At 41.1% G+C, this 20,068-nt stretch overlaps 1 protein-coding gene across 1 annotated transcript; it reads right to left on the bottom strand.

Moving 5' to 3' along the window:
* Positions 1 to 1,436: 1,436 nt before the first annotated feature.
* On the bottom strand, positions 1,437 to 18,208 carry LOC306916337 (kelch-like protein 20). Its single transcript, XM_079494171.1, has 12 exons — positions 18,143 to 18,208; positions 12,926 to 13,095; positions 12,696 to 12,827; positions 12,396 to 12,479; positions 10,703 to 10,894; positions 10,391 to 10,525; positions 10,112 to 10,303; positions 9,331 to 9,489; positions 7,585 to 7,753; positions 6,613 to 6,683; positions 4,335 to 4,407; positions 1,437 to 2,143 (listed from the first exon to the last, which is right to left on the bottom strand). Exons 2-12 carry the CDS (start codon positions 13,073 to 13,075, stop codon positions 2,043 to 2,045), a joined length of 1,458 nt encoding a protein of 485 aa, XP_079350297.1. The 5' UTR covers positions 13,076 to 13,095; positions 18,143 to 18,208; the 3' UTR covers positions 1,437 to 2,042.
* Between the last annotated feature and the right edge of the window lie 1,860 nt (positions 18,209 to 20,068).

Genomic DNA, 20,068 nt, shown 5'->3' with positions numbered 1-20,068 from the left:
GTCAGAACAGGCCAGCTCCAAATATGGACACTGTTCAGTCAAATGCAACAAAGTGAAAACACCTACCAGAGTGGAAATCTTTGAGAACGCTGTTCCCTCCCATCTTCATGTAAACAGGAAAAACGGTGAATCCGCAAAACTTGTGACATCATGGCTCACGTGGGCTCACAACGCATGTTACATTGCTACAGCGCTATATGATATAAGGAGTTCCTACAATGAGCAAGCCTCCCTTCAAAGCGCCACTCATCAGTGATGGTGAATGTAAAACCATGGTGTAAATAAAAAGCGTTGTGATAGGTGGCAGCAGCGTTTATGTAGCCTAATGTTTGTAAAAATCACACCCGTGTGAAGTGAGTGCTGCAACTCCGTGTGTGTGTGTGTGTGTGTGTCGGGGAGGGGGGGGTAGTTCCAGACCCAGGCAGACCTTACCGGCCCGATTCCGGCAAGCCACCCCGTGTCCGAAACGGTTGAGAAATGACAGTTACCGTGTGGGGGTCCCTCTACTGTACTGTACTGTCACTGTACTGACCCACAGGAACGCACCCAGGGTGCCGGCCCGATTCCGGCGAGCCGCCCCGTGTCCGAAACGTTTGAGAAATTACAGTTAACGTGTGGGGGTCCCTTTACTGTACTGTACTGGCACACCCAAAATCATGCAGTTAATATGTGCGTGTGTGTTACGTTAGGGCAGGTGGTGAAAAACAGCCATGCTGTTTTCGTGCTCATACCCAGCCAGGCACCCAGGCCCCCACCCAGCCACCCACCCACACACATAGCTCCGTAAGGGAGTGGTTGTACCACTCAAAAATATAACCATCCCATGGCGTGCGCTGCCTCCATGACTCTGTGCTGCCTGTCAGCCTGTGTGTTACTCGATGCTTAGTAGAAAGCAGGCAGAGACGGCCACAACTTCGTTGTAGTCTGGAAGTGTCATTCAAAACCCTGAATCCCGAGGGGGGAGCTACCTGGTTCTTCTTATTGTACATGGGTGACTGACTGGACTATCTGGCAGCCCGTTACCGCCACCTAGCGACATTATGGCGTTTTCATAAAGTGTGCGTTCACGTGTAAAGGGTCAATAACAAATGAGAATGCAACGGGACTTTGCCATTTTATCTGGAGACCGTTGCCGTCTGAAAGAGGCCTAAGAAGGCAATTGTAGGTTAAAGTAGGCTACATTATATTTTGTTGCCGATACTTTTACAAGTACATTTTCAATAAGGTACTTCTACTTGTGTAACTGAGTATATCTACAATACAGTATTGATACTATTACACAAGTAAAAAAAAAAAAAAAACGTTGCCCCACTGATAGCTTGACATAACATTTCCCAATGTGTTGTTCACCACAAAGGACTATGAAGACAACATCAATCAAAACATCCCCAAAGAGTAGTCTACAATACTTTGATTTTTTATTACAAAAACAGGATTTGTTTTCTTCAAGAATGAAGTCCATCTACCCGGAACAAACAAAAAGGAGGAATAAGAAGGTGTAAAGTCTTCTTTTACAAAGTAAAACAAAAAAATTCCAATAACACATATTTGGTGGACCCCTGTAGTAACTCTGAGGGTAACAGGACAAGTCACCCCTTTTCTGTTTTCCTTCCGGAAGTTTCCCCAGTGAGGGGTGGGAGAGGCTGGACGGCAGCTGGACTTTGAATATCTCTAACTATGAACTCCATAATGGGTCATGGCCAACAAAAAACAGCATTTATTTTAGAATGAATCTACCCAAAAATAAAAAATAAAAAAAAAAAACTTGAGAGAAAGACTGAATAAGGTGTAAAGTGTTATTTTTCTATTTCTATTAATTAAACAGTTACTTAATATATGTATATTTTTTTAATTTGCTTGCGTGTGTGCGCATGCACGCGTGGTATGTAATACGAGTGAAAAAAAAAGAAAAATTGTCTGGGAGAAGAAAGGATGGGTCAAATCTGCCACGCTTGACAGGTGTGTGTGTGTGTGTGTGTGTGTGTGTGTGTGTGTGTGTGTGTGTGTGTGTGTGTGTGAGTGAGTGAGTGAGTGTGAGACATTTATTTCTGTCGTCTCTTCTTGGTGGATGAGGGTCTGGCGGGTGGAGGAATCTTCCTCTTCTTGCGTCCCTCCTCGGGTTCCTTGTGACTCTCTCTGTTCGCTGCAGGCAGACGAGAGGGTTACAACGGGTTAACAACCATTTCGTCCATTCATCGCATGACAAAAACACATGCGTGCATGCATGTGTGGCGGGGTCTAAGCTTGTACCAGATGTAAGATCCCCCCCTCCAAAAGGCCAGCAATTTAACCGTTACTTTCATTAAACTGGTCTGCTACTTGTCCCTCTACAGTCTACACCAAACCTCGTAGCCGAAAATATCTAATCCAGACAGACATGATGCCAGACTTTGGGTATTGGCATGAGAACAACCAAAGCAGAAGCACATTTTTGGGGGGCCGAGGGGACTCGCATGCCTTTTTTGGGGCATGTACTACAAGTAAGACGCGCGAACACGGGAAGCGAACGCAGCTCGTAAATTGCAATAACAACAATTAGAATAAATGACGTACTTTAGAGTTTTTTTAAGTGTTTTTTTTAAGATTTTTTAAGTTAAAGGACAACTTTGTTTTTTTTCAACCAAGGTTCATGTTTTAGGTTGTTATTAGAGAAACTAAAAGATGAGTGTTATTTTTTTTTCATTTGCTGCTTTCTTTCGTTTTAGGGATTTTAGCTGTTTTTTACAGGGGGGCGGTGGCATTCGAGCATGGGGCTAAATATGTATTTTTTTACAACATTTTATAGCGATTTATTTTTTAATTATTTACTATAGTCCTAATAAACCCCAGGAAATTTCATCTGGCCACAAAACATCACGAGATCTACTGAATGTGTCAACTGACATTGAGCCTATGACACACAGTGTGTCTTCCCCCCAGTAGGCTACCTTCACATTCAGTAGATCCTGTGATTTATTTGTGGCCAGATGTAATTTCCTGGGGTCTAGTAGGACTATAGTAAATAATAAAATAAATCTCCATAATATTTTGTAAAAAAATACATATTTAGCACCATGCTCGAATGCCCCCGCCCCCCCTGTAAAAAACAGCTAAAATCCCTAAAACGAAAGAAAGCAGCAAATGAAAAAAGATTAACACTCATCTTTTACTTTCTCTAATAACAACCTAAAACATGAACCTTAGTTGAAAAAAACAAAAGTTGTCCTTTAAGTTTTTTTAAGTGTGTGTGTATGTGTGCATGCGTGTTTTTTTTTTTTAAAGTTAAGTTTTTTTTAAGTTAAGTTTTGTGTGTGTGTGTGTGTGTGTGTGTGTGTGTGTGTGTGTGTGTGTGTGTGTTTGTGTGTGATACAGTTTCGCCCTCTGGTGGCGGGCGGGTGGTGTTACAGCGTGACACACTGACACACACACACACACACACACACATGTTCTGCTAGGTCTCATAGTTAGTGCTCACTGCGTTCGCAACAATACTAGAGGGAGCGAGAACAACAATCTGGTACCACCCACTTACAAAACAAACATGGGTAAATTCTCCTTCTACAGCACTGCCACCCATGTGTGGAATGCCCTGACCCCTTCCCTCAAAAAATGCAAATCACTGGCATCCTTTAAAACAAGCCTGAAAATCCACCTTTCAGCCAAAGGGAGAGGAAATGATCGCTCCTCCCTTAGTCAAGCGACTACCCCCCCACGTCTTTATAAGCCCTTTTCCCCCCAACCTGTACATGTCTTTTTTTTGGTGATGGTTTGAATTCTGTTATTCTTCATGTCATGATTATGAATGTTGTTTGACTATACTCTGTACTGTTTACAATTCTACCAAATAAAGGTTTTCTTCTTTTACTACCTTTGGCCCCAATCTAGAAAAAACTGGACTGCCATGTTGTACAAATTAAGTAAAATTGGGTTTAAGTTGTGAAAGAAAGAAAGAAAGAAAGAAAGAAAGAAAGACGAATATTAAATGTCTAAAGTTCTAAATCAACAATTAATTTGACAATATTCATGAGAGTCCTGTGTGTGTGTATGTGTGTGTGTGTGTGTGTGTGTGTGTGTGTGTGTGTGTGTGTGTGTGTGTGTGTCCTTTTTCACATGTCTATTTACCTCTGACGAGCCAACGTACACAAACTACACATTTCAGCCAGATGGGCCTTCCTCAGCGTTGTGAACATGTGAAAACGGACATTCAATGAATGCTGGCATTCCTTCTTTTAATTGAGTATCTTTGAGCCTTGCACCTACAATAATTCACCCTAAATTGGAGTGTTGCAGGTTTTCTGCTTCGGCAGTCAGCACAGAAGTGTGTGTCATGCAGGTGAAATGAGAGAGTTCCTTACTGAGGTTTTCCCTGTGTTTTTTGCCTCTATTGTGTTCCTCTTCTCCACCGAACGGGACCATGACATCACACACCTGTAGGAGTGAAACCATTCATACATTCATTAATCAAACCAATATCAACAATATGCTGCTATGGCGTCTCTGACAGTGCATTTGAGTTAGCGTTTGCAAACTCTTAAAGCTGCATGTAACTTCATAACTTTCCTCTTCTACCCTGGATTTTAACCCGGTTTCCTGTGCAAAGTTCTTTAGCAACGCTTGCTCAGGGGATACATATAATCTCTGACATGGGGTCAAAATGTGTGTCAGATCCTGTGTCTGGGTGAGACATGACCTTTGACACGATCCAAATGTCTCAATAGAAGAGCAGGGAGACAAAATACAACATAATGAAACATTTTCTATACATTGACTGCAATATAAATGTTTTAGACCCAGAAGTCCCAACCCATTGCTCAGGGGGATGCAGGGGGGGAAGATATTTCAAGTACCCTTGGGTTGGAAGAGTGAAAATGTTATACAGCAAATTGTTGTTATCCAGGTGAATTATGTTTGTAGGATAATACTGTTAAGACACAGTAAAGTATGGACGAGACGGGACATAGTCATTTGAATACTATTCCATTTATTGTAAAGGCTGAATAAAATGTGAGAACGCAACAGGACTTTACCGTTTTCTCTGGATCCGTTGCCATGTAAAAGTGGCCTTAGTCAACTAAATCTACAGTTGATTTAGTGGACTAGAATGTATGCAACATCTGATTTATACTTAGTTAGCTGCGTGGCCAATCTACAAGTGGATACAATGGACATGTTACTTTAGTCGACAAAATCAACAGTGATTGAGATGATACTAGAGACAGGGCCAGTGGTGTAACATCATGGGGATAGGCGCTGTTTAGACCGGCTGTTCAAGGTGGGTGGGCCCACTGGGCTGTGTGAGGTCAGGTGGAGAGGTGATTCTGGTGGAATAAAAGACGTGATGTCCACTATCCAGCATTGCTTTGTTTTCATTCTGCATGCATAGCGTGCCAGGTGGCTCGACAAAAAAAAAAAAAAGGTAAAAACACTGAAATACACTGGCGGATTCTCTCACCCATTTGTTGGGTCAAATAAAAATAATGTTCTTGTTACTGCCTGACTGTCACTCTGGGATGGGGTAGGCGGCCATGCCCAAAACGGCCCAAATTTTACACACGCGCATGTGTAGGGGGGCCCTTCCAGCTTCAGCGCCCAGGGGCCCTCAGAGGTGTTAATCTGGCCCTGCAGCCAAGGAGCGGTGAGCTCCTTGGCTGCAATGGCAATCAGCACTGGAATGGCAATCAGCACTGGAATGGCAATCAGCACTGGAATGGCAATCAGCACTGCTGGTGCCATTCCATTTAAAGCTGTGGTGGCGTTATGCACTAGACAACCTTCAGCCACTAGATGAACACCTCTGTTGCATGAGGTTTCTTGCTTGACTCACATCTGTTCTGTAAGGCAGCAATGCAGTTTGTAACGCTGCAATATGGTAGCGTTAAGTGTTCATTTTGATAGCTAATTCTGATTTAGTCTTTTGCATAATACACGCTTTAGTTTTAGTCCTATTTTACTCATCTGAAATAGTCTAGTCTTAATCAACAACATATGAAAATCTTAAGTCTTTTAGTCTTAGTGTTAGTCAACAAAACTGGTGGCAGCTGCCTCCAAGCAGGCCCGCGGGAAGTACTTAACACTCGCAGGGGCTGAGCGTCTAGCAGGGGGTGCGCGCGCATAGCGCGCGCCGCAAAAATGCGCGTGCACGCGCATCATGCACGCGCATTTTCGCGCATTTTCACGCGCAAACGTGGCCTTTACTTTCCCTCTCCACACGCAAGTTATATGAACGAACTGACACAGGCAATTAACCAGGATAAGGTGCCAATACTGTGATACAGCATATTTATTAGGCCTGGCCTAATTTTTGTATTCTTTTTTTTCTTCTTCCCCTCCTGTTCGAGGGGGGGCTGTGCCTGGGGGGAGGGGGTGCTACAGCCCCCCCAGCACCCCTACTTCCCTCAGCCATGCCTCCAAGCGTTCAAATGGAAGCACATGGATAATGGCAGCCATCAGCTTACAACGTAAACAAAAACAATAACTTCGGACCCGACAAAAATATTAAAATTATTGCACAATGCTAATCTTTGTGTGTGATTTTTTTTATATATACAGTTGTGTTTATATTATTCATGTACATACAAATGTTATGACTCCGACCTTTAAATGAACCCTGTGATGATGTATATGTGTACATACCTGGCATATGTTCACCTTCTTGTTCTTCTTGTATCGCAGACTGGAAGTCTTGGTCCTTCTCTCTATGTCCGCTGCAGGCAGACGAGAGGGTTACAAAGGGTTAACTCATTCACTGCCAGATGAAATACATAAATGATCATCCCACTGCCAGCTTTTTTTCATATTTCCTTTACCTTTTAAGTAGTCAAAAAACAACGTCTACTGAAAATGACAAAACAAACTATGCACACCTCAATGTTCATGTTCATAGGAGCTCCTAAAAGAAAGGCGAAGGCCAAAGGAGGTCAAGTCTCATGTTGATTCTGATTCTTTTTCTGAAGGTAAGACTGGATGTAGGCGTCTCATTTATTTTGAACTGAGATACAAGGCCCTATCTTGTGCAGAGCTTAATGCTATTAGGCTTTTTTTCTTAATTTCCCTTTAAATAATATTCAACAAAGTCTCACCTGTATGCTCTGAGGCAGAGATGCCTGAAGAAGTTCTTTGACCGAAACGTTGCCTATAAATAAAGTTCGTATTGCAAGTGCAGACGGTGTCTTTGTGCACTTTGTGTGCATTTTTCGGACTCCTTTAAATAATATAAAATCAATCTGCATTATGACTTGTGAGCTTGTAGATTGTCTATTTGATTTGATTGTCTTTTTTCTAAATGCTAATATAAAAAATGATCTCAGCAAGGAGAACAAACAGCTGTGATCATCGTTGCAGGCAAAGTATGTGTGCGGTGCTAGCGGTTTTTGTCATGCGGTTATGGAGGAAATTGTTAAAGGTAGGGTAACATTTTTTTTTAAAAGGCTAAATCACTATATTCTGATAGCAATTATTGCTATAGAGCCATTTATCAGTTCCAATTTTGTCTGCTCATTTCTTTGTGTCATCACTTACAATTCCACTTGTTTAATCTCTATCCTGACCTTGTTCTCTATCCTGAATGGATAAAATTGGTATCCGTACCTGAAAATGTGTATTTACCTGTGGTCCTGCGTGCGCGTGCCGTGTTACAGTAAGGCACTGCCAGCCGCTCCGTGGCCTCAGAGATGAACCTCTGGCAGCCCTGGTATTCTTTCACCTCATCCAGAGACTTGATCACATGACGGAGGTAGGAGGGACTGATAAGAGGCAGCCGGATGTGCTCTAAGACCTTAAAGAACACATTAGATCACACTAATTATTAAGTACAACCTGCTATTGGGTGAACAACATTATTAGAAGCAGCATACATAGTACAGTAGTATAGACAGCAGGCACTATTCTAGAAGCGTTGCATTTAGAAGTCCACAGACATACAGTATCCATAGGTAACAGGTCAGGTCGCCCCAATTCCATCTCGCCCCAGATTTTTTCCGCCGACCTCACGCCGACAGCTTGGTGCGGCGGTTCTTGTATTCTTTATTTTGTTTTACTGAGAATAAGGTTAGAAATAAGTTTAGGGTTAGGCATAGTTTTACTGGGGTTAAGTTTAGGAATAGGGTTAGGTTTAGGCATCGTTTTACTGAGGTTGAGGTTAGGAATAAGGTTAGGTTTAACCGTTTAAGCATAATTTACTTAATTACTTTAGAAATACCAGGCTGCGCCGTTCCGCCGGCTGTACGCCCGGAGCGAGTTGGTAAAGGGGCGAGCAGTCTCGTATTCGTATCCATATACTGTATAGTCTGTGAGCCAGGCCCCCAAATGTGGGGTCGTCAGTATCAACTGGGAGGAATAATTATCAGAATGATTTTTGGGAAGGTATACACCCCTAGTACTAGGACAAATGTGATAGCCTTGCATCTGTGATAGCTTTCTGTGTGTTATATACATCTTATATACACCCCTCCGCCTAGCATCACACCTGCTTCTGTTTCTGAAAGCCGCCATTAGTCACTCCCCCCGTCTAAAAGTCTATTTCTCTACAGATGCGTTAATATTGTAACCTCGACACAGCATAACATCAGAAACTATCCCAGACGTCTGTGTTTTGTGCGTCTGGGAGAAGAACAAATGTAAGCAACTTGATGAACATTCATTGTTTGTTTATTCATGATGATTTATATGTGTGAAAACTGTCATTAACATGTCACAAGAACTGGAATTCATAATAAGAATTAATAAGAATGTAAAATGACGATAAGATGGCAATATGTGTGGGCATGGTTGCGCAGTCTGTAACGCTGTCGCCTCATAGCTAGAAGGTCTGGTTTGATTCCCGCTGGAGACGCTGTGGGCACTGGGGTTGTGTTCTCTCCTCCACGTCATCAGCGCCCATACCATAGGTGGGGTTGGCAAAAGGGCCTTTCTGTGTGGAGTTTACATGTTCTCCCCGTGTCCCCTAGGATAGTAGGTACTAGGGCAGTCGACTAGTAAATCCACTAGTCGACCTTGTTGGTACTAGTTGACTAGTTGATAATAAAAATAAATAAAAAAGGGTTTTTTATTGATTGCTTGTCTGTCTATCACAAACAATAACTAAGAGCATTATCTCATTACCTGTCACAAATGTCCCACAGCGTGTCGCAAAATCTATTGTGTTAATTCAGCTATCTATTCCACTTTCAGCAGTGCTGTGCTGGCTGTAGTGCAGCCTACAAACTGCTTAAGCAAGTCTCCACTCACCACCAACAGTGCAAGCCGTGAGTGCGAGCAGTATGAAATTACATTTGTCTGTCCACCGTTTCTTTGGTTCGGGGGACCAAGCCGAACTGAACTTTTGTCGGTTGTTATAGTGTAGAATGCAGCTACCTTAAAGAATGACTGCGCTCTGCTTTCAAAGCTCTGCCCATGCGTAGGTAACTTCAACCACGCCATGGCAGCCTCTAACACCATGTCCTCCTGACCATTGAGATGGTCACTGGAAAGGATTGCCGTCAGTCTTTCCACAGAGAGAGACAAGAACTCCTCCTATTGGCAGAAACAAAATCAGTGTGTGTGTGTGTGTGTGTGTGTGTGTGTGTGTGTGTGTGTGTGTGTGTGTGTGTGTGTGTGTGTGTGTGTGTGTGTGTGTCAACTTATTGCCCTTGTATTTGGAAGTCTGGGCCATGTCCATAAAGTTGTGCTCAGGGGTCTGCAATTGGGTGGATTGCAAAAGACAAATGCAAAAAAGTTGGCTAAATACTGTTCTGTCTCAGCTATTATGGGCAGTCTGTCTATCTGGAGAAGCCGTTGTTTCATTTATCCCTAGGTGGCTTAAAAAAAAATCCTGTCTCGTAGTGTCAAGTAATAGTATGTCATCAATGTGCCATCTTTTTTTCCTCTGTGTGTTAAGCATGTGCAGTCATATCTGGTTGGACCATATAATGCAACCTACTTCTGATCAGTGTTTGGGTCTATTGTATTGCGCCTCTTGTGCAGATCCAAATAAAATAATTAAAATGTGTGTGCGTGCGTGCGTGCGTGTAAAAAAAATGATGACTGATGGAATGATATTTTACCCAGGTTTGTGACTGCTGTGGTGCTAACAGGTTGAGTTATTAAAAGGAAGGAGGACGAGTCAACAACAGTCAACAGACAAAGAATCACTGACCTGCCGGTAGATGTCACTGAAGTGCTCCAAGATGTAATCCATGCTGTGCTGCTCCAGCACTGCAGAGGAGTGGGTCTCAGCAAGGCAGTGAATCCCAACACAGTTATGTATGTCTATGTGACGCTTCAAGTAGTCACCGCAGGCCTCTCGAACAGCTGTGACATCCAAAAAGTTTGATGCTGCCAGCAGGGCCTATAGACCAAAGAAACAACACATTTTTGTCTGCATTTTTGTCATACACCGGTGCTTAACAAAGAATAATAAATGTTAAGACAGTACCTGCACATTTGCTTTGGAGATGGAGACCTTCGAGATGTAGGCATAGTTCACAAGCAGGCCTAGCATCTTAGGTTTCACGCCACTGATGGTCACTTTGTGCTGTGTGGACTCCATCATCCCAGATGTAAACATAGCCTGTGCAGGTTGGAAAGGTGAATGGTTGGATTATTAGACCTTTATGTACATTGTGTTATATTGGATATAGCATGATGTCCAGTTCACATGAAAGCAAGGCAGGATTGATTGTCATTCCCCTATAACAACACCAGATCAAAAATTGTCATTCCCATATCAATAAATGTGTGTATTTACCTCAAAATAAGTGCTCAAGGAGGCCAGTACGCTACGATGGCAGGGGAACCACTGTCCCTCACAGCACAGAATAACATCACACAAGTCTCCTTTGAGCCACTGCCTGCATAGGCCCAGTAAGACCTTTTTGGGATGGTTGGGATCAACAAACATCTCACTCATTCCATCCATGTGTCCCTTTGCTAGACCAGCCTATATGACATGGGGGGAAGGGGGGGGGCATGTCACTCTATACTCTGAGAAATGACAGTGTGCTACAACCACCTTATGGGACCATATTAAAAAGTAGGATTTCATCTTAACAACAAACAGTTTAAGTCTAAGATGTATTCTCAAACTCTACATCTAGATTACAGACAAATTATCAGACAAAGTAAACAACTGTTGACATGTGATTAATATTTCCGATATGCTAAAGTGGCTTGAAAACCGTATTTCTATTACGGGTGTCAGTAACGGATAGTTTTCTAGCTATCCGGATAGCTGCTGACAACCCTACGGTAATTTCTATACATATTTGTGTACAAGTGAGTAAGATATATACGATAGTAGGATAGAGCAGTAGGATAGTAGGATTTCCCTTAAAAAGTGATATTTTACTTCATTTTATCATCTACCCAGGCTTATGTGAATACACCAGACAGTTGCTCGATTCCGTATTTACATATGTGATATACAAACCCATTTTAACTTAAAACTCCATTTTAACCAACTTATGACAGCTCAGCTTCGATTAAAATATCCTATTTTGTATTTATTTTTAAAGAGATGGATGTCAGTGGCTGAATATCTACCCAGAGTGGGTAGCGCTGTGCCATAGGTCGATACTTCTGTTGATGGCGTCAAATGACACCCAGTTTTGTACTGTTTTTTTATTATTACTTAAAGCAGCACTATGGAGTTTGGGGTGTCAGTGGCCACTTTGGACACAAATAGCATGACATTGAGAGCCCAACGTCTTTGACATCAATACCCAAGAGTCTCTGCAAGCATGTCCGACTGGCAGTTCCGCCTTGGCATAATGCCAGGAAGAAAGTAATTGACTCCCCTACGCAACATAGTAATACAGTGCAGCCCCTAGCAGGGACCCCACCCGAGTCTATACATTCATGGAAGAATGATTGTTATTACTTAACCCATTTAGACTATATATATATATTCTACAAAATGGTTCCTGACAAACCTATGTTTCTCTGTCAGTGATGCTTAAACTATGTCATGTCAAGGACCCCTAGGAATTATATGAAATTGGCTGCCGACCCCCATCTGAAGATTCCAGGGACCCCCCCCCCCCCCCCCCCCCCAGGAGCAAAGATTTTAGTTAAAAAAGTTAGCTCTGAAAGAATACATATTCAATGATTTGCGCCACATTTTCAAGATCTTTCCAAAATAGCAGTTCTACAAGCTCGTAGCCGCGCTAAAGTATAACATAATGCATCAAACACCAAAAAGGGGTTCCCGTCCTGAATGCGTTAAACATGTAACTTTATAATGTATTATGTAACTGACATAATATGCTATAATATAGCATATTATGGCATGTAACTATACTATACTATATCTATGTAAAAACATGACTTGTAGCACTTTTTCAATGTGATGCAATTGTCTGTCAATGAATATGAATGGCAATACAAGTTAACTACTAGCCATGTTTATAAAAATCGTCTAAATATTAATTCAGTCGTGGTACCTTCTCCACGTGACGCTCCATGTAGTCAAGACAGGCCTCTTGAACACCCGTGACATCCAACAAGGTGGATGCTGCCAGCAGGGCCTAGACCAAAGAAAACATTACGTGTAAGCAGTACAGATGCAGGACAAAAACACAGACAATGAATATGGTTTATGATGATATGATTTATGGATGTACTCAAGAAAGATGCAGGAGCGCAAAGCACCAACGAGCTGGCCGGATGTATGGAGAACCGAGATGACTGGAAGCGACGATGGAAGGCTCGTCTGAGGACGACCTAGAGAGATCATACATTACCTGCACATTTTTCAAGGAGATGGACACTGTCGAGGTGTAGGCGTAGTTCAACAATGTGTCCAACTCAGGTTCCATATCACAGATTTGGAGCTTTTCCTGTGTGCACTCCATCGGGACAGATCTAAACATAGCCTGTGCAGGTTGAAAAGCTAAAGTTAGTTCGGTTAAGGTGGAAGCCAAGTCAGAAATGAAGGTCATTCCCTGAACAACAGCAGATGTTGTACATTTACCTCAAAGTAGGTGCTAAATGAGACTAGTAAGGCTTGATGGCAGGGGAACTCCTGTCCCCCACAGCTCAAAATCACATCACACAAGGAACAGTTGAGTCGTAGCCTGTTGAGGCCCTCTAAGACCTTGGCTGGATGGCAGGGATCCAACATCTCTAGGCTATTGATGTATACTGGTGCAAAAGAGAACAACATGTCTTGTCAATCTAGATTACATTTAAAATGAAGATGTATAATAATGATGTAATATGATGTAATATTTGTATTATCGATATGGCCATGTGGATTGACAACTGTATTTGTATGCACGTGTGTATGGAACATTTAAAGCTGCCAAAATGCAAAAAGAAATGGCAAATACGAAAAGTAAATTGAAACAAGACAAATGTCTTTTCATTTTCAGGTCATTAACGCATTTCTTGAGACAAAAATAAATCTAAAATGCAATAGCATATCTAATTGTGTCATTCTATGACACAATTAGAATTATAAATAAAAGATGATTTGATTTTCAATTTTCAAAAAATGCCCTGCTAATTAGTGGACAATATTAAAAAAAAATCATATGAAATAAGATAAATGCTTTTTAACCTTCAGATAATGAACGCATTTAAGAGAATATATAATGCAATAGCATTTACATTTCATCTCCAGGTGTGCTCATTCTATGAAGAAAAAGCAAATAACATTGCATTCTCATTTTCAAATTGGCGTGTGTACGATTTGAAAATGAAAGTGCAATATGATTTGCTTTTGCTTTTTCATTCGGTCATAGAATGAGCACACTTGGAGATGAAGCAAAAGCAAAGCACATCGCATTTTCATTATCCACTAATTAGCAGGGCATTTTTTGAAAATCAAATGATCTTTTATTTATAATTTCAATTGTGTCATAGAATGAGCAGAATGAGCAGAATGAACGCTATTGCATTTTAGATTTATTTGTCGTCACAAGAAATGCGTTAATGACCTGAAAATGAAAAAACATTTCTCTTATTTCAATTTACTTTTTGTATTTGCCATTTCATTTGAATTTTGTGTGCCCTTGATAATGCATTTTATTAATGTGGACTCAAATAAAGAAATTGAAATATGCGCATGCGCATGCGCAAGCAAGGACACAGCATGCAAAAGTTGGTGGCAGCATTACAACATCTTCTAAAGCTAAACTGACTTTTTATTCACATCGAACTGCAGACACTTAGATGATGCAAGCAACGCTTGCAAAGCTCGTTCTAACCAAGGTTTACAAGCAACCAGAGCAAGTGAGTCTAGCCCTGAAATAGACACACCTGGTGTCCAAGACTGCCCCCAAAGTATGCTATTCATTGATATTGTCTTAGTACAACAGTGCCCTCTTCTGGTTGAGCTAAGAGGTTCAGAGGTGGGTGGCTGGCCATTGTTACATGAGGGAAGAGAGTTTCCATGAATGGATTACATTAAAACACATCTCTAGTGATAACTCCTACTACGCATACAATTACATTTCTCTTGAGTAAAAGTACAAATGTATTGGCATCACAACTACTTACTGTACCAAATTAAAACATGCTCAAATTTGTAAGAATTGGTTAAACAAAAATAGCCAATCTACAAATCACAACGACGGATTGTACGTTTGTAGATCGAGCCAATATCCTGTCAAATAGTGTAAGAACATAATGCATAGTGCAATAGTTAATAGTGTAATATAATAGTGTAATAATGAAGTAGTGTAATAATAGCTATATTCTCAGTGTGTGTTCAGTAACAGAAGTCTCCTTGTCTCTGGGGCTCTTTATTAAACAAAAACAAAAACACATTTTCAGGTTGGAATGTCGGGATACAAAACCAATCAGGAGAGAGAACTCACACAGGATGCATATTAAACAAGTGGATTTGGAAGTGATGACACAAAGCAATAAGCAGACACATCTGGAACTGAAACACTGTAAGCTGATAAATGGGTACTCTCTCCTGTGTATGTATATTATGTTTAGTAAAGAGCTGGGGAGACATGAAGACCTCTGTTACTGAACAAACACACTATAACAATGATTACTATAACAATATACTATACTTTAACCTTTTAACAAAATACTTGTTTTCATCATCTATCAATGAGTCTATTTGGTTCCATTTGTTAAAAAAATAAATATTGAACCAAGTATTAAAAAGTGCTTCTGACAAAAATAAATATCCTAACAATAATAACTCCATTGGACCCTCAAACTGTATGCTAAAGAACTTCCCACCCACTCGCCTCTCATGCAAGAATCTGACAATATAAAAAGTCAAAAATACCCAACTTTGATGAGGCAGTATTGCTTAATTTTGCATTTGCATATTTAAATTTGTTTTCCCCTGAAAAATTTATATTTTTAATTTCCTGAAAAAATGAACATTTTGGAGTTAGCTGGTTAATGCAACAGCAGAGACACCTTACATTAAATACAGCAATGTTGGTATAGTAACCTTGATTATTCTACTGATTATAAACCAACGTGAATGTAACTATGTAATTATTCTAAATATTTAGATATTGCAATTGCACTCATAATAACCCCCAAATTCATATGTAGTTTCCAACTGACCCCGACCCCAACTGAAAAGATGTGCCAAACACTTGTCAACATGTTTCAACTTTCAACATCATTTGAAAATAATTGATAATGATCTACAAGCATGCATCACATCTGGACATGGGTTGTGAATGAAGATTGCTCCCTCCTTCACATAATAAAACAGAAATTCAACAAGCATAATGCATTAAGCCATAAGCATCTATAAATAGATGATTATGGCTTAATGCATTAAGCTTGTTCAACTTCTTTTACAGACGTACAGAGACTTAAATGCACCAAGTCTCGGTATGTGTGTGCGTAAATGGTAAATGGTGCATTTATATAGCGCCTTTATCCAAGGCGCTTTACATAGATTGTGCATTACATTCACCCATTCACACACACATTCATACACCGATTGCAGCGGAAGCCATGCAAGGTACCAACCAGCACATCGGGAGCAATTTGGGGTTCAGTGTCTTGCCCAAGGACACTTCGACATGTAGACAGGAGGAGCCGGGATTCGAACCGCCGACCCATGGATCATTGGACGACCTGCTCTACCTCCTGAGCCACAGCCGCCGCTGTAATCCGTGTGTAATCCATGTAACTCGGGAACTGACTTCAAATTCGACACGCGCGTTCCACAACCCCACAGGGAATGCAGTGTCCGGTGTCGAGTCAGACAGACCCACGGTTGTCCAGAACTGCCACAAAAGGCCTCTGCCCGGGCTCTGGACAGGGCCTTCCCTGTTCATATTTCCTCCATACTCCATATTTGGGTATGCCTGACAAAAAACTCCATATATAGGAATAAAGGGACACAGAGAGACACAATGCAGAAATGCAATCATTCCAAGTAGGCCAGTGCCCAACGGGCACCGCCACCTCTCTAGTACAGACACATACAGAAATATCCATATATGGGCATAACAGCCTAGGGACACAGACAGATGGGTGAAATGGGTACTCTGCTTTTCCGGTTGTCCAGAACCAGCACAAAAGCCTCATTTGGCATGCTTGACAAAAAACTCCATATACAGGTATAACAGGGACACATACTGTACATAATAACTGGGTGGGGCATGCAAACTAGCACAAGCGCCCAGGTTCAAATGCACACATATTTGGACAGAGGAAACCACCCCAGGGTCAAGACAGGGCAACATGAAGCAATGCCAAGGAGAATGAGATGATTTGGCTGCTGTCCCACTCCCTTCCATGACAATGGAGGGATGAGACGGACCACTGCAGCAAACCTTGCAAAGGAACTGGAGCCTCAGTGAGCACAGAGAAATGTAATGGGGTCCTGGGACCCACGGGTGGTCTTTTAGATGGGTCCCAGGGACAGTCCTACTTCAACAACGTTAGAGTAGGCCTACAGTGAGTACAGCATTGCATCCCAGGACTCCCGGAGGGTGACATGATTGTGTCCAATCTCAATTTAGTGAGTCTAAGGGTGCAGGATGCAGGCTATTGTTTTACATTAACAACTTGAACCCTATAGCATCCCTATTCTGCATTGCAGTGAACATTAGCTGGAAGAAAAAAAAAGATAGACGCTCACGACGTGTCGCAGTGCTGCTGGTTGTGAGCTTGTAGATCAGCTATTATCTATGAAAACAAGTTTTATACAATAGCAGTGGGGGTCCCTGCTTCATCTTTAGCCAGAAAAGCGTTGAAGACCCCATGTAAAATATGCTGCCACGATTACATTCCTCATCCTATCGTCTGTCAACAAGTGATGTCAGAAATGGAGTCATTGAAGCAGTCCTAACCCTATACATTGGAAAATGACAGATCTACAAGCTCACAACGATGTGGGCGTGTTCAATTAATCACCAAATACATTAATTTGGGGGTTGTTGATATGAAAAGGTTTTAGAACCAATGAGAGTACAGCAGCTGTCTAAACAGGTCATCTAAAAACACATGTAAGCCTACATTTGATAGGCCTGCTATTAGATACCACCAGGTAAACAATCCACTGTAAGTTCACAGTTAGCAGATCAGCATAGCCTAAGAGTGTGTGCAAATTCATCTGAAATGTGTAACCCATGCATGTGAGACCAGAGCCAACACTTGGCAGGCAATGTATGAACACCAACTAATAATTAAACCTGTATTTAGGAGGGGCTAGTACCCCTCAAAAACAGGAAATCATGTGAGGTAAAAAAGAGAAAAGAAACATACAGTAAGGGGGAAGGGGGAATCCAGATTGTACAGGGCCAGTTGCGAATTGCAGCAGGTCTACAATGTAATGAAGGATCACACACAATGTTATACAATTTTCCGCCAACTAATACTTAGACTAGCTCATGGTCCATATAGCTTTGATTACGTTTCCATTAAAAGTCCTTGAGGCTAAGACCGTAGGCTTAGCCAGCCATACATAGTACAAAACAACGATGACGTCTGTAAACACAGACACTCTAAACAAACGTAATATGGATATCATTTATGTAAACATGATTAAAACAATGTTCATCAACTGAAGTAGCCGCCCTACATCACAACACAGCATTACACAACAGACAACACTAGACTGCACACAACTCTTCGCATGTTGTCAAACGAGGAACAGAATAAACAGTGATCCACAACTTTGTGACTTTTGTCAAACAATAACGTAGGAGAACAGCCAGATAAAGAATAAATAATATAAAGATTAACTCACGTCAGTGAAAGAAGTGTGTGTGCTCGCTCGCTGAACTGCAGCAGAAAATACACAGGTGCTATGATAATGAAACGAGTTAAACACAATTGCACGTGTGCATGTTATTAGTAGCCTATAGATGTAGCTGATTCACTCCACCAGTAGATGGAGCCATTGATCTACTGCTCCCAGAAGGGAATGAACACAGAATCGTTTACAAAAATAAAAATCCTTTCCTCTCTCTTTCAGTACATATGTATTTATAAAACATTACAATACAGTACATTTAATTTAAATTTACAAAAATATTAATCAATATTTGTTTATGCAGGGCTACTCAACTTAAGATGGCTCAGGGGCCAATCAGCAAAATTCAAAAAGTCCAATTAAGGGCTGCAAGCTAAAATGTCAATATTATTTTGAAACGTGTACAAATGTATTTTGTAACAGACTACACGACTAGTCTAAAAATTAAGGAAAGGAATTAAAAAGCCACATTTCAATCTATAAGGCCAATTAATTACTGGGTTAGTAGTACAAACACAGTTTGTACTGCATAGTATAAATGCAAACGTGGTCAGTCTTGCTAACCGTCTGGGACCGATCTATGGCTGTTTATTTGGAATACATGAAATGCATGTAAGATGATATCACAGACATTCTAGCACTATTAACACAATTGCAATTGGGAAGGTGATTATTAGGAAAGCCACACTATAGGAGAGTCACAGAAAAAGTGAAATCAATAGTCACTTGTCCAACGGACAAGTACAATTTTAATCTACTTGTCCGGAAATATACAGTATTACAAGCCTTAAAGGACCACTTCACCACTTTTCAACCTATCTTCATATAATAGGTCCTCACTAATAATCACGATAAAATGGCACGATTTTTTCCTACTCAGTCTGTGTCTCATAGGAGGGCTGTGGTGCATTCAAACATGTTATGGTGATTTCTTTATTAATATTTAATATAGTCCTACTAGACCCCAGCAGGAAATTACATCTTGGCTACAAAAGATCACAGGATCTACTGGTGTGAAGGTATAGGTATGGGGATGCCATACTGTGTGTTGTAGGCTCAATATGTCAGTTTGTCACATCCTACTTCACCCCATTTATGATATATATTCTCTATTATTGTTATTTTTGCAGTCAGTTTGTATTGGTGGTCTGAACTTGTACTTGAACTGTGATGCGTTGAGTCCTTTCCTCTTCCTCTCACCCCTCCTTTCTCTCTTTTAAAAAAAGATTATTATTATTTGTATTATTTTTTTTCTTCTTCCTTTCTGATGTATAATTATTATTATTATTATTATTATTATTAATTATTTGTTTATTTCTCATCTATATCAGTTATAGACTCTATATTGTTTGATTCTTTTGTATGATGTTCTTTTTTTGGTTTCTCTTTAATAAGGCTCTGTCTGTTTGGCAGCAATAAGAAAATAAATGTTTTTCATGACTGTATGGCACTCTGAATAAAAAGATTATATATAAAAAAAACTTAAAATCACATCGTCACAGCATAGGCTATTTGAAGCCCTTCTGGCCCTGGTATTTGTCCTTTGCATATACCAGGGCACTTCACACTTGTGTGAAGTGAGGGGCGCTCTTTTTTTATAATTTTTATCCCACAATTTTGTAACCCATTTTTCACCCCTGTGTCAATTATCTAATGTGATCCTGGGCTCTACACACCCTCCGCCAACCTAGTCCCCATATATGGGGGACATGGGGAGAGCAACGGACTTGAACTCATGCTTCCTTCATGCCTGAGTGTCCAAGTTGCTCCTTTACACCTGACAGGGGGGAGTTTCCCTGGTTGGACGTAGCGCGTGGAAGGAACACGTTATTCCAACCAGTTCCTTTCCCCTCCATCAGGCGCCTGGGGGAGGCAGTTTAGAGACCAGGATGTTTTTGTGAGGGTACCTACCCTAGGGGA

This window comes from Electrona antarctica, assembly GCF_951216825.1.
Source record: "Electrona antarctica genome assembly, chromosome: 23".
Classification (NCBI taxonomy): Eukaryota; Metazoa; Chordata; class Actinopteri; order Myctophiformes; family Myctophidae; genus Electrona; species Electrona antarctica.
The sequence above is the reverse complement of the archived record's forward strand: the minus strand, read 5'-3'. Positions and strand labels throughout refer to the sequence as shown.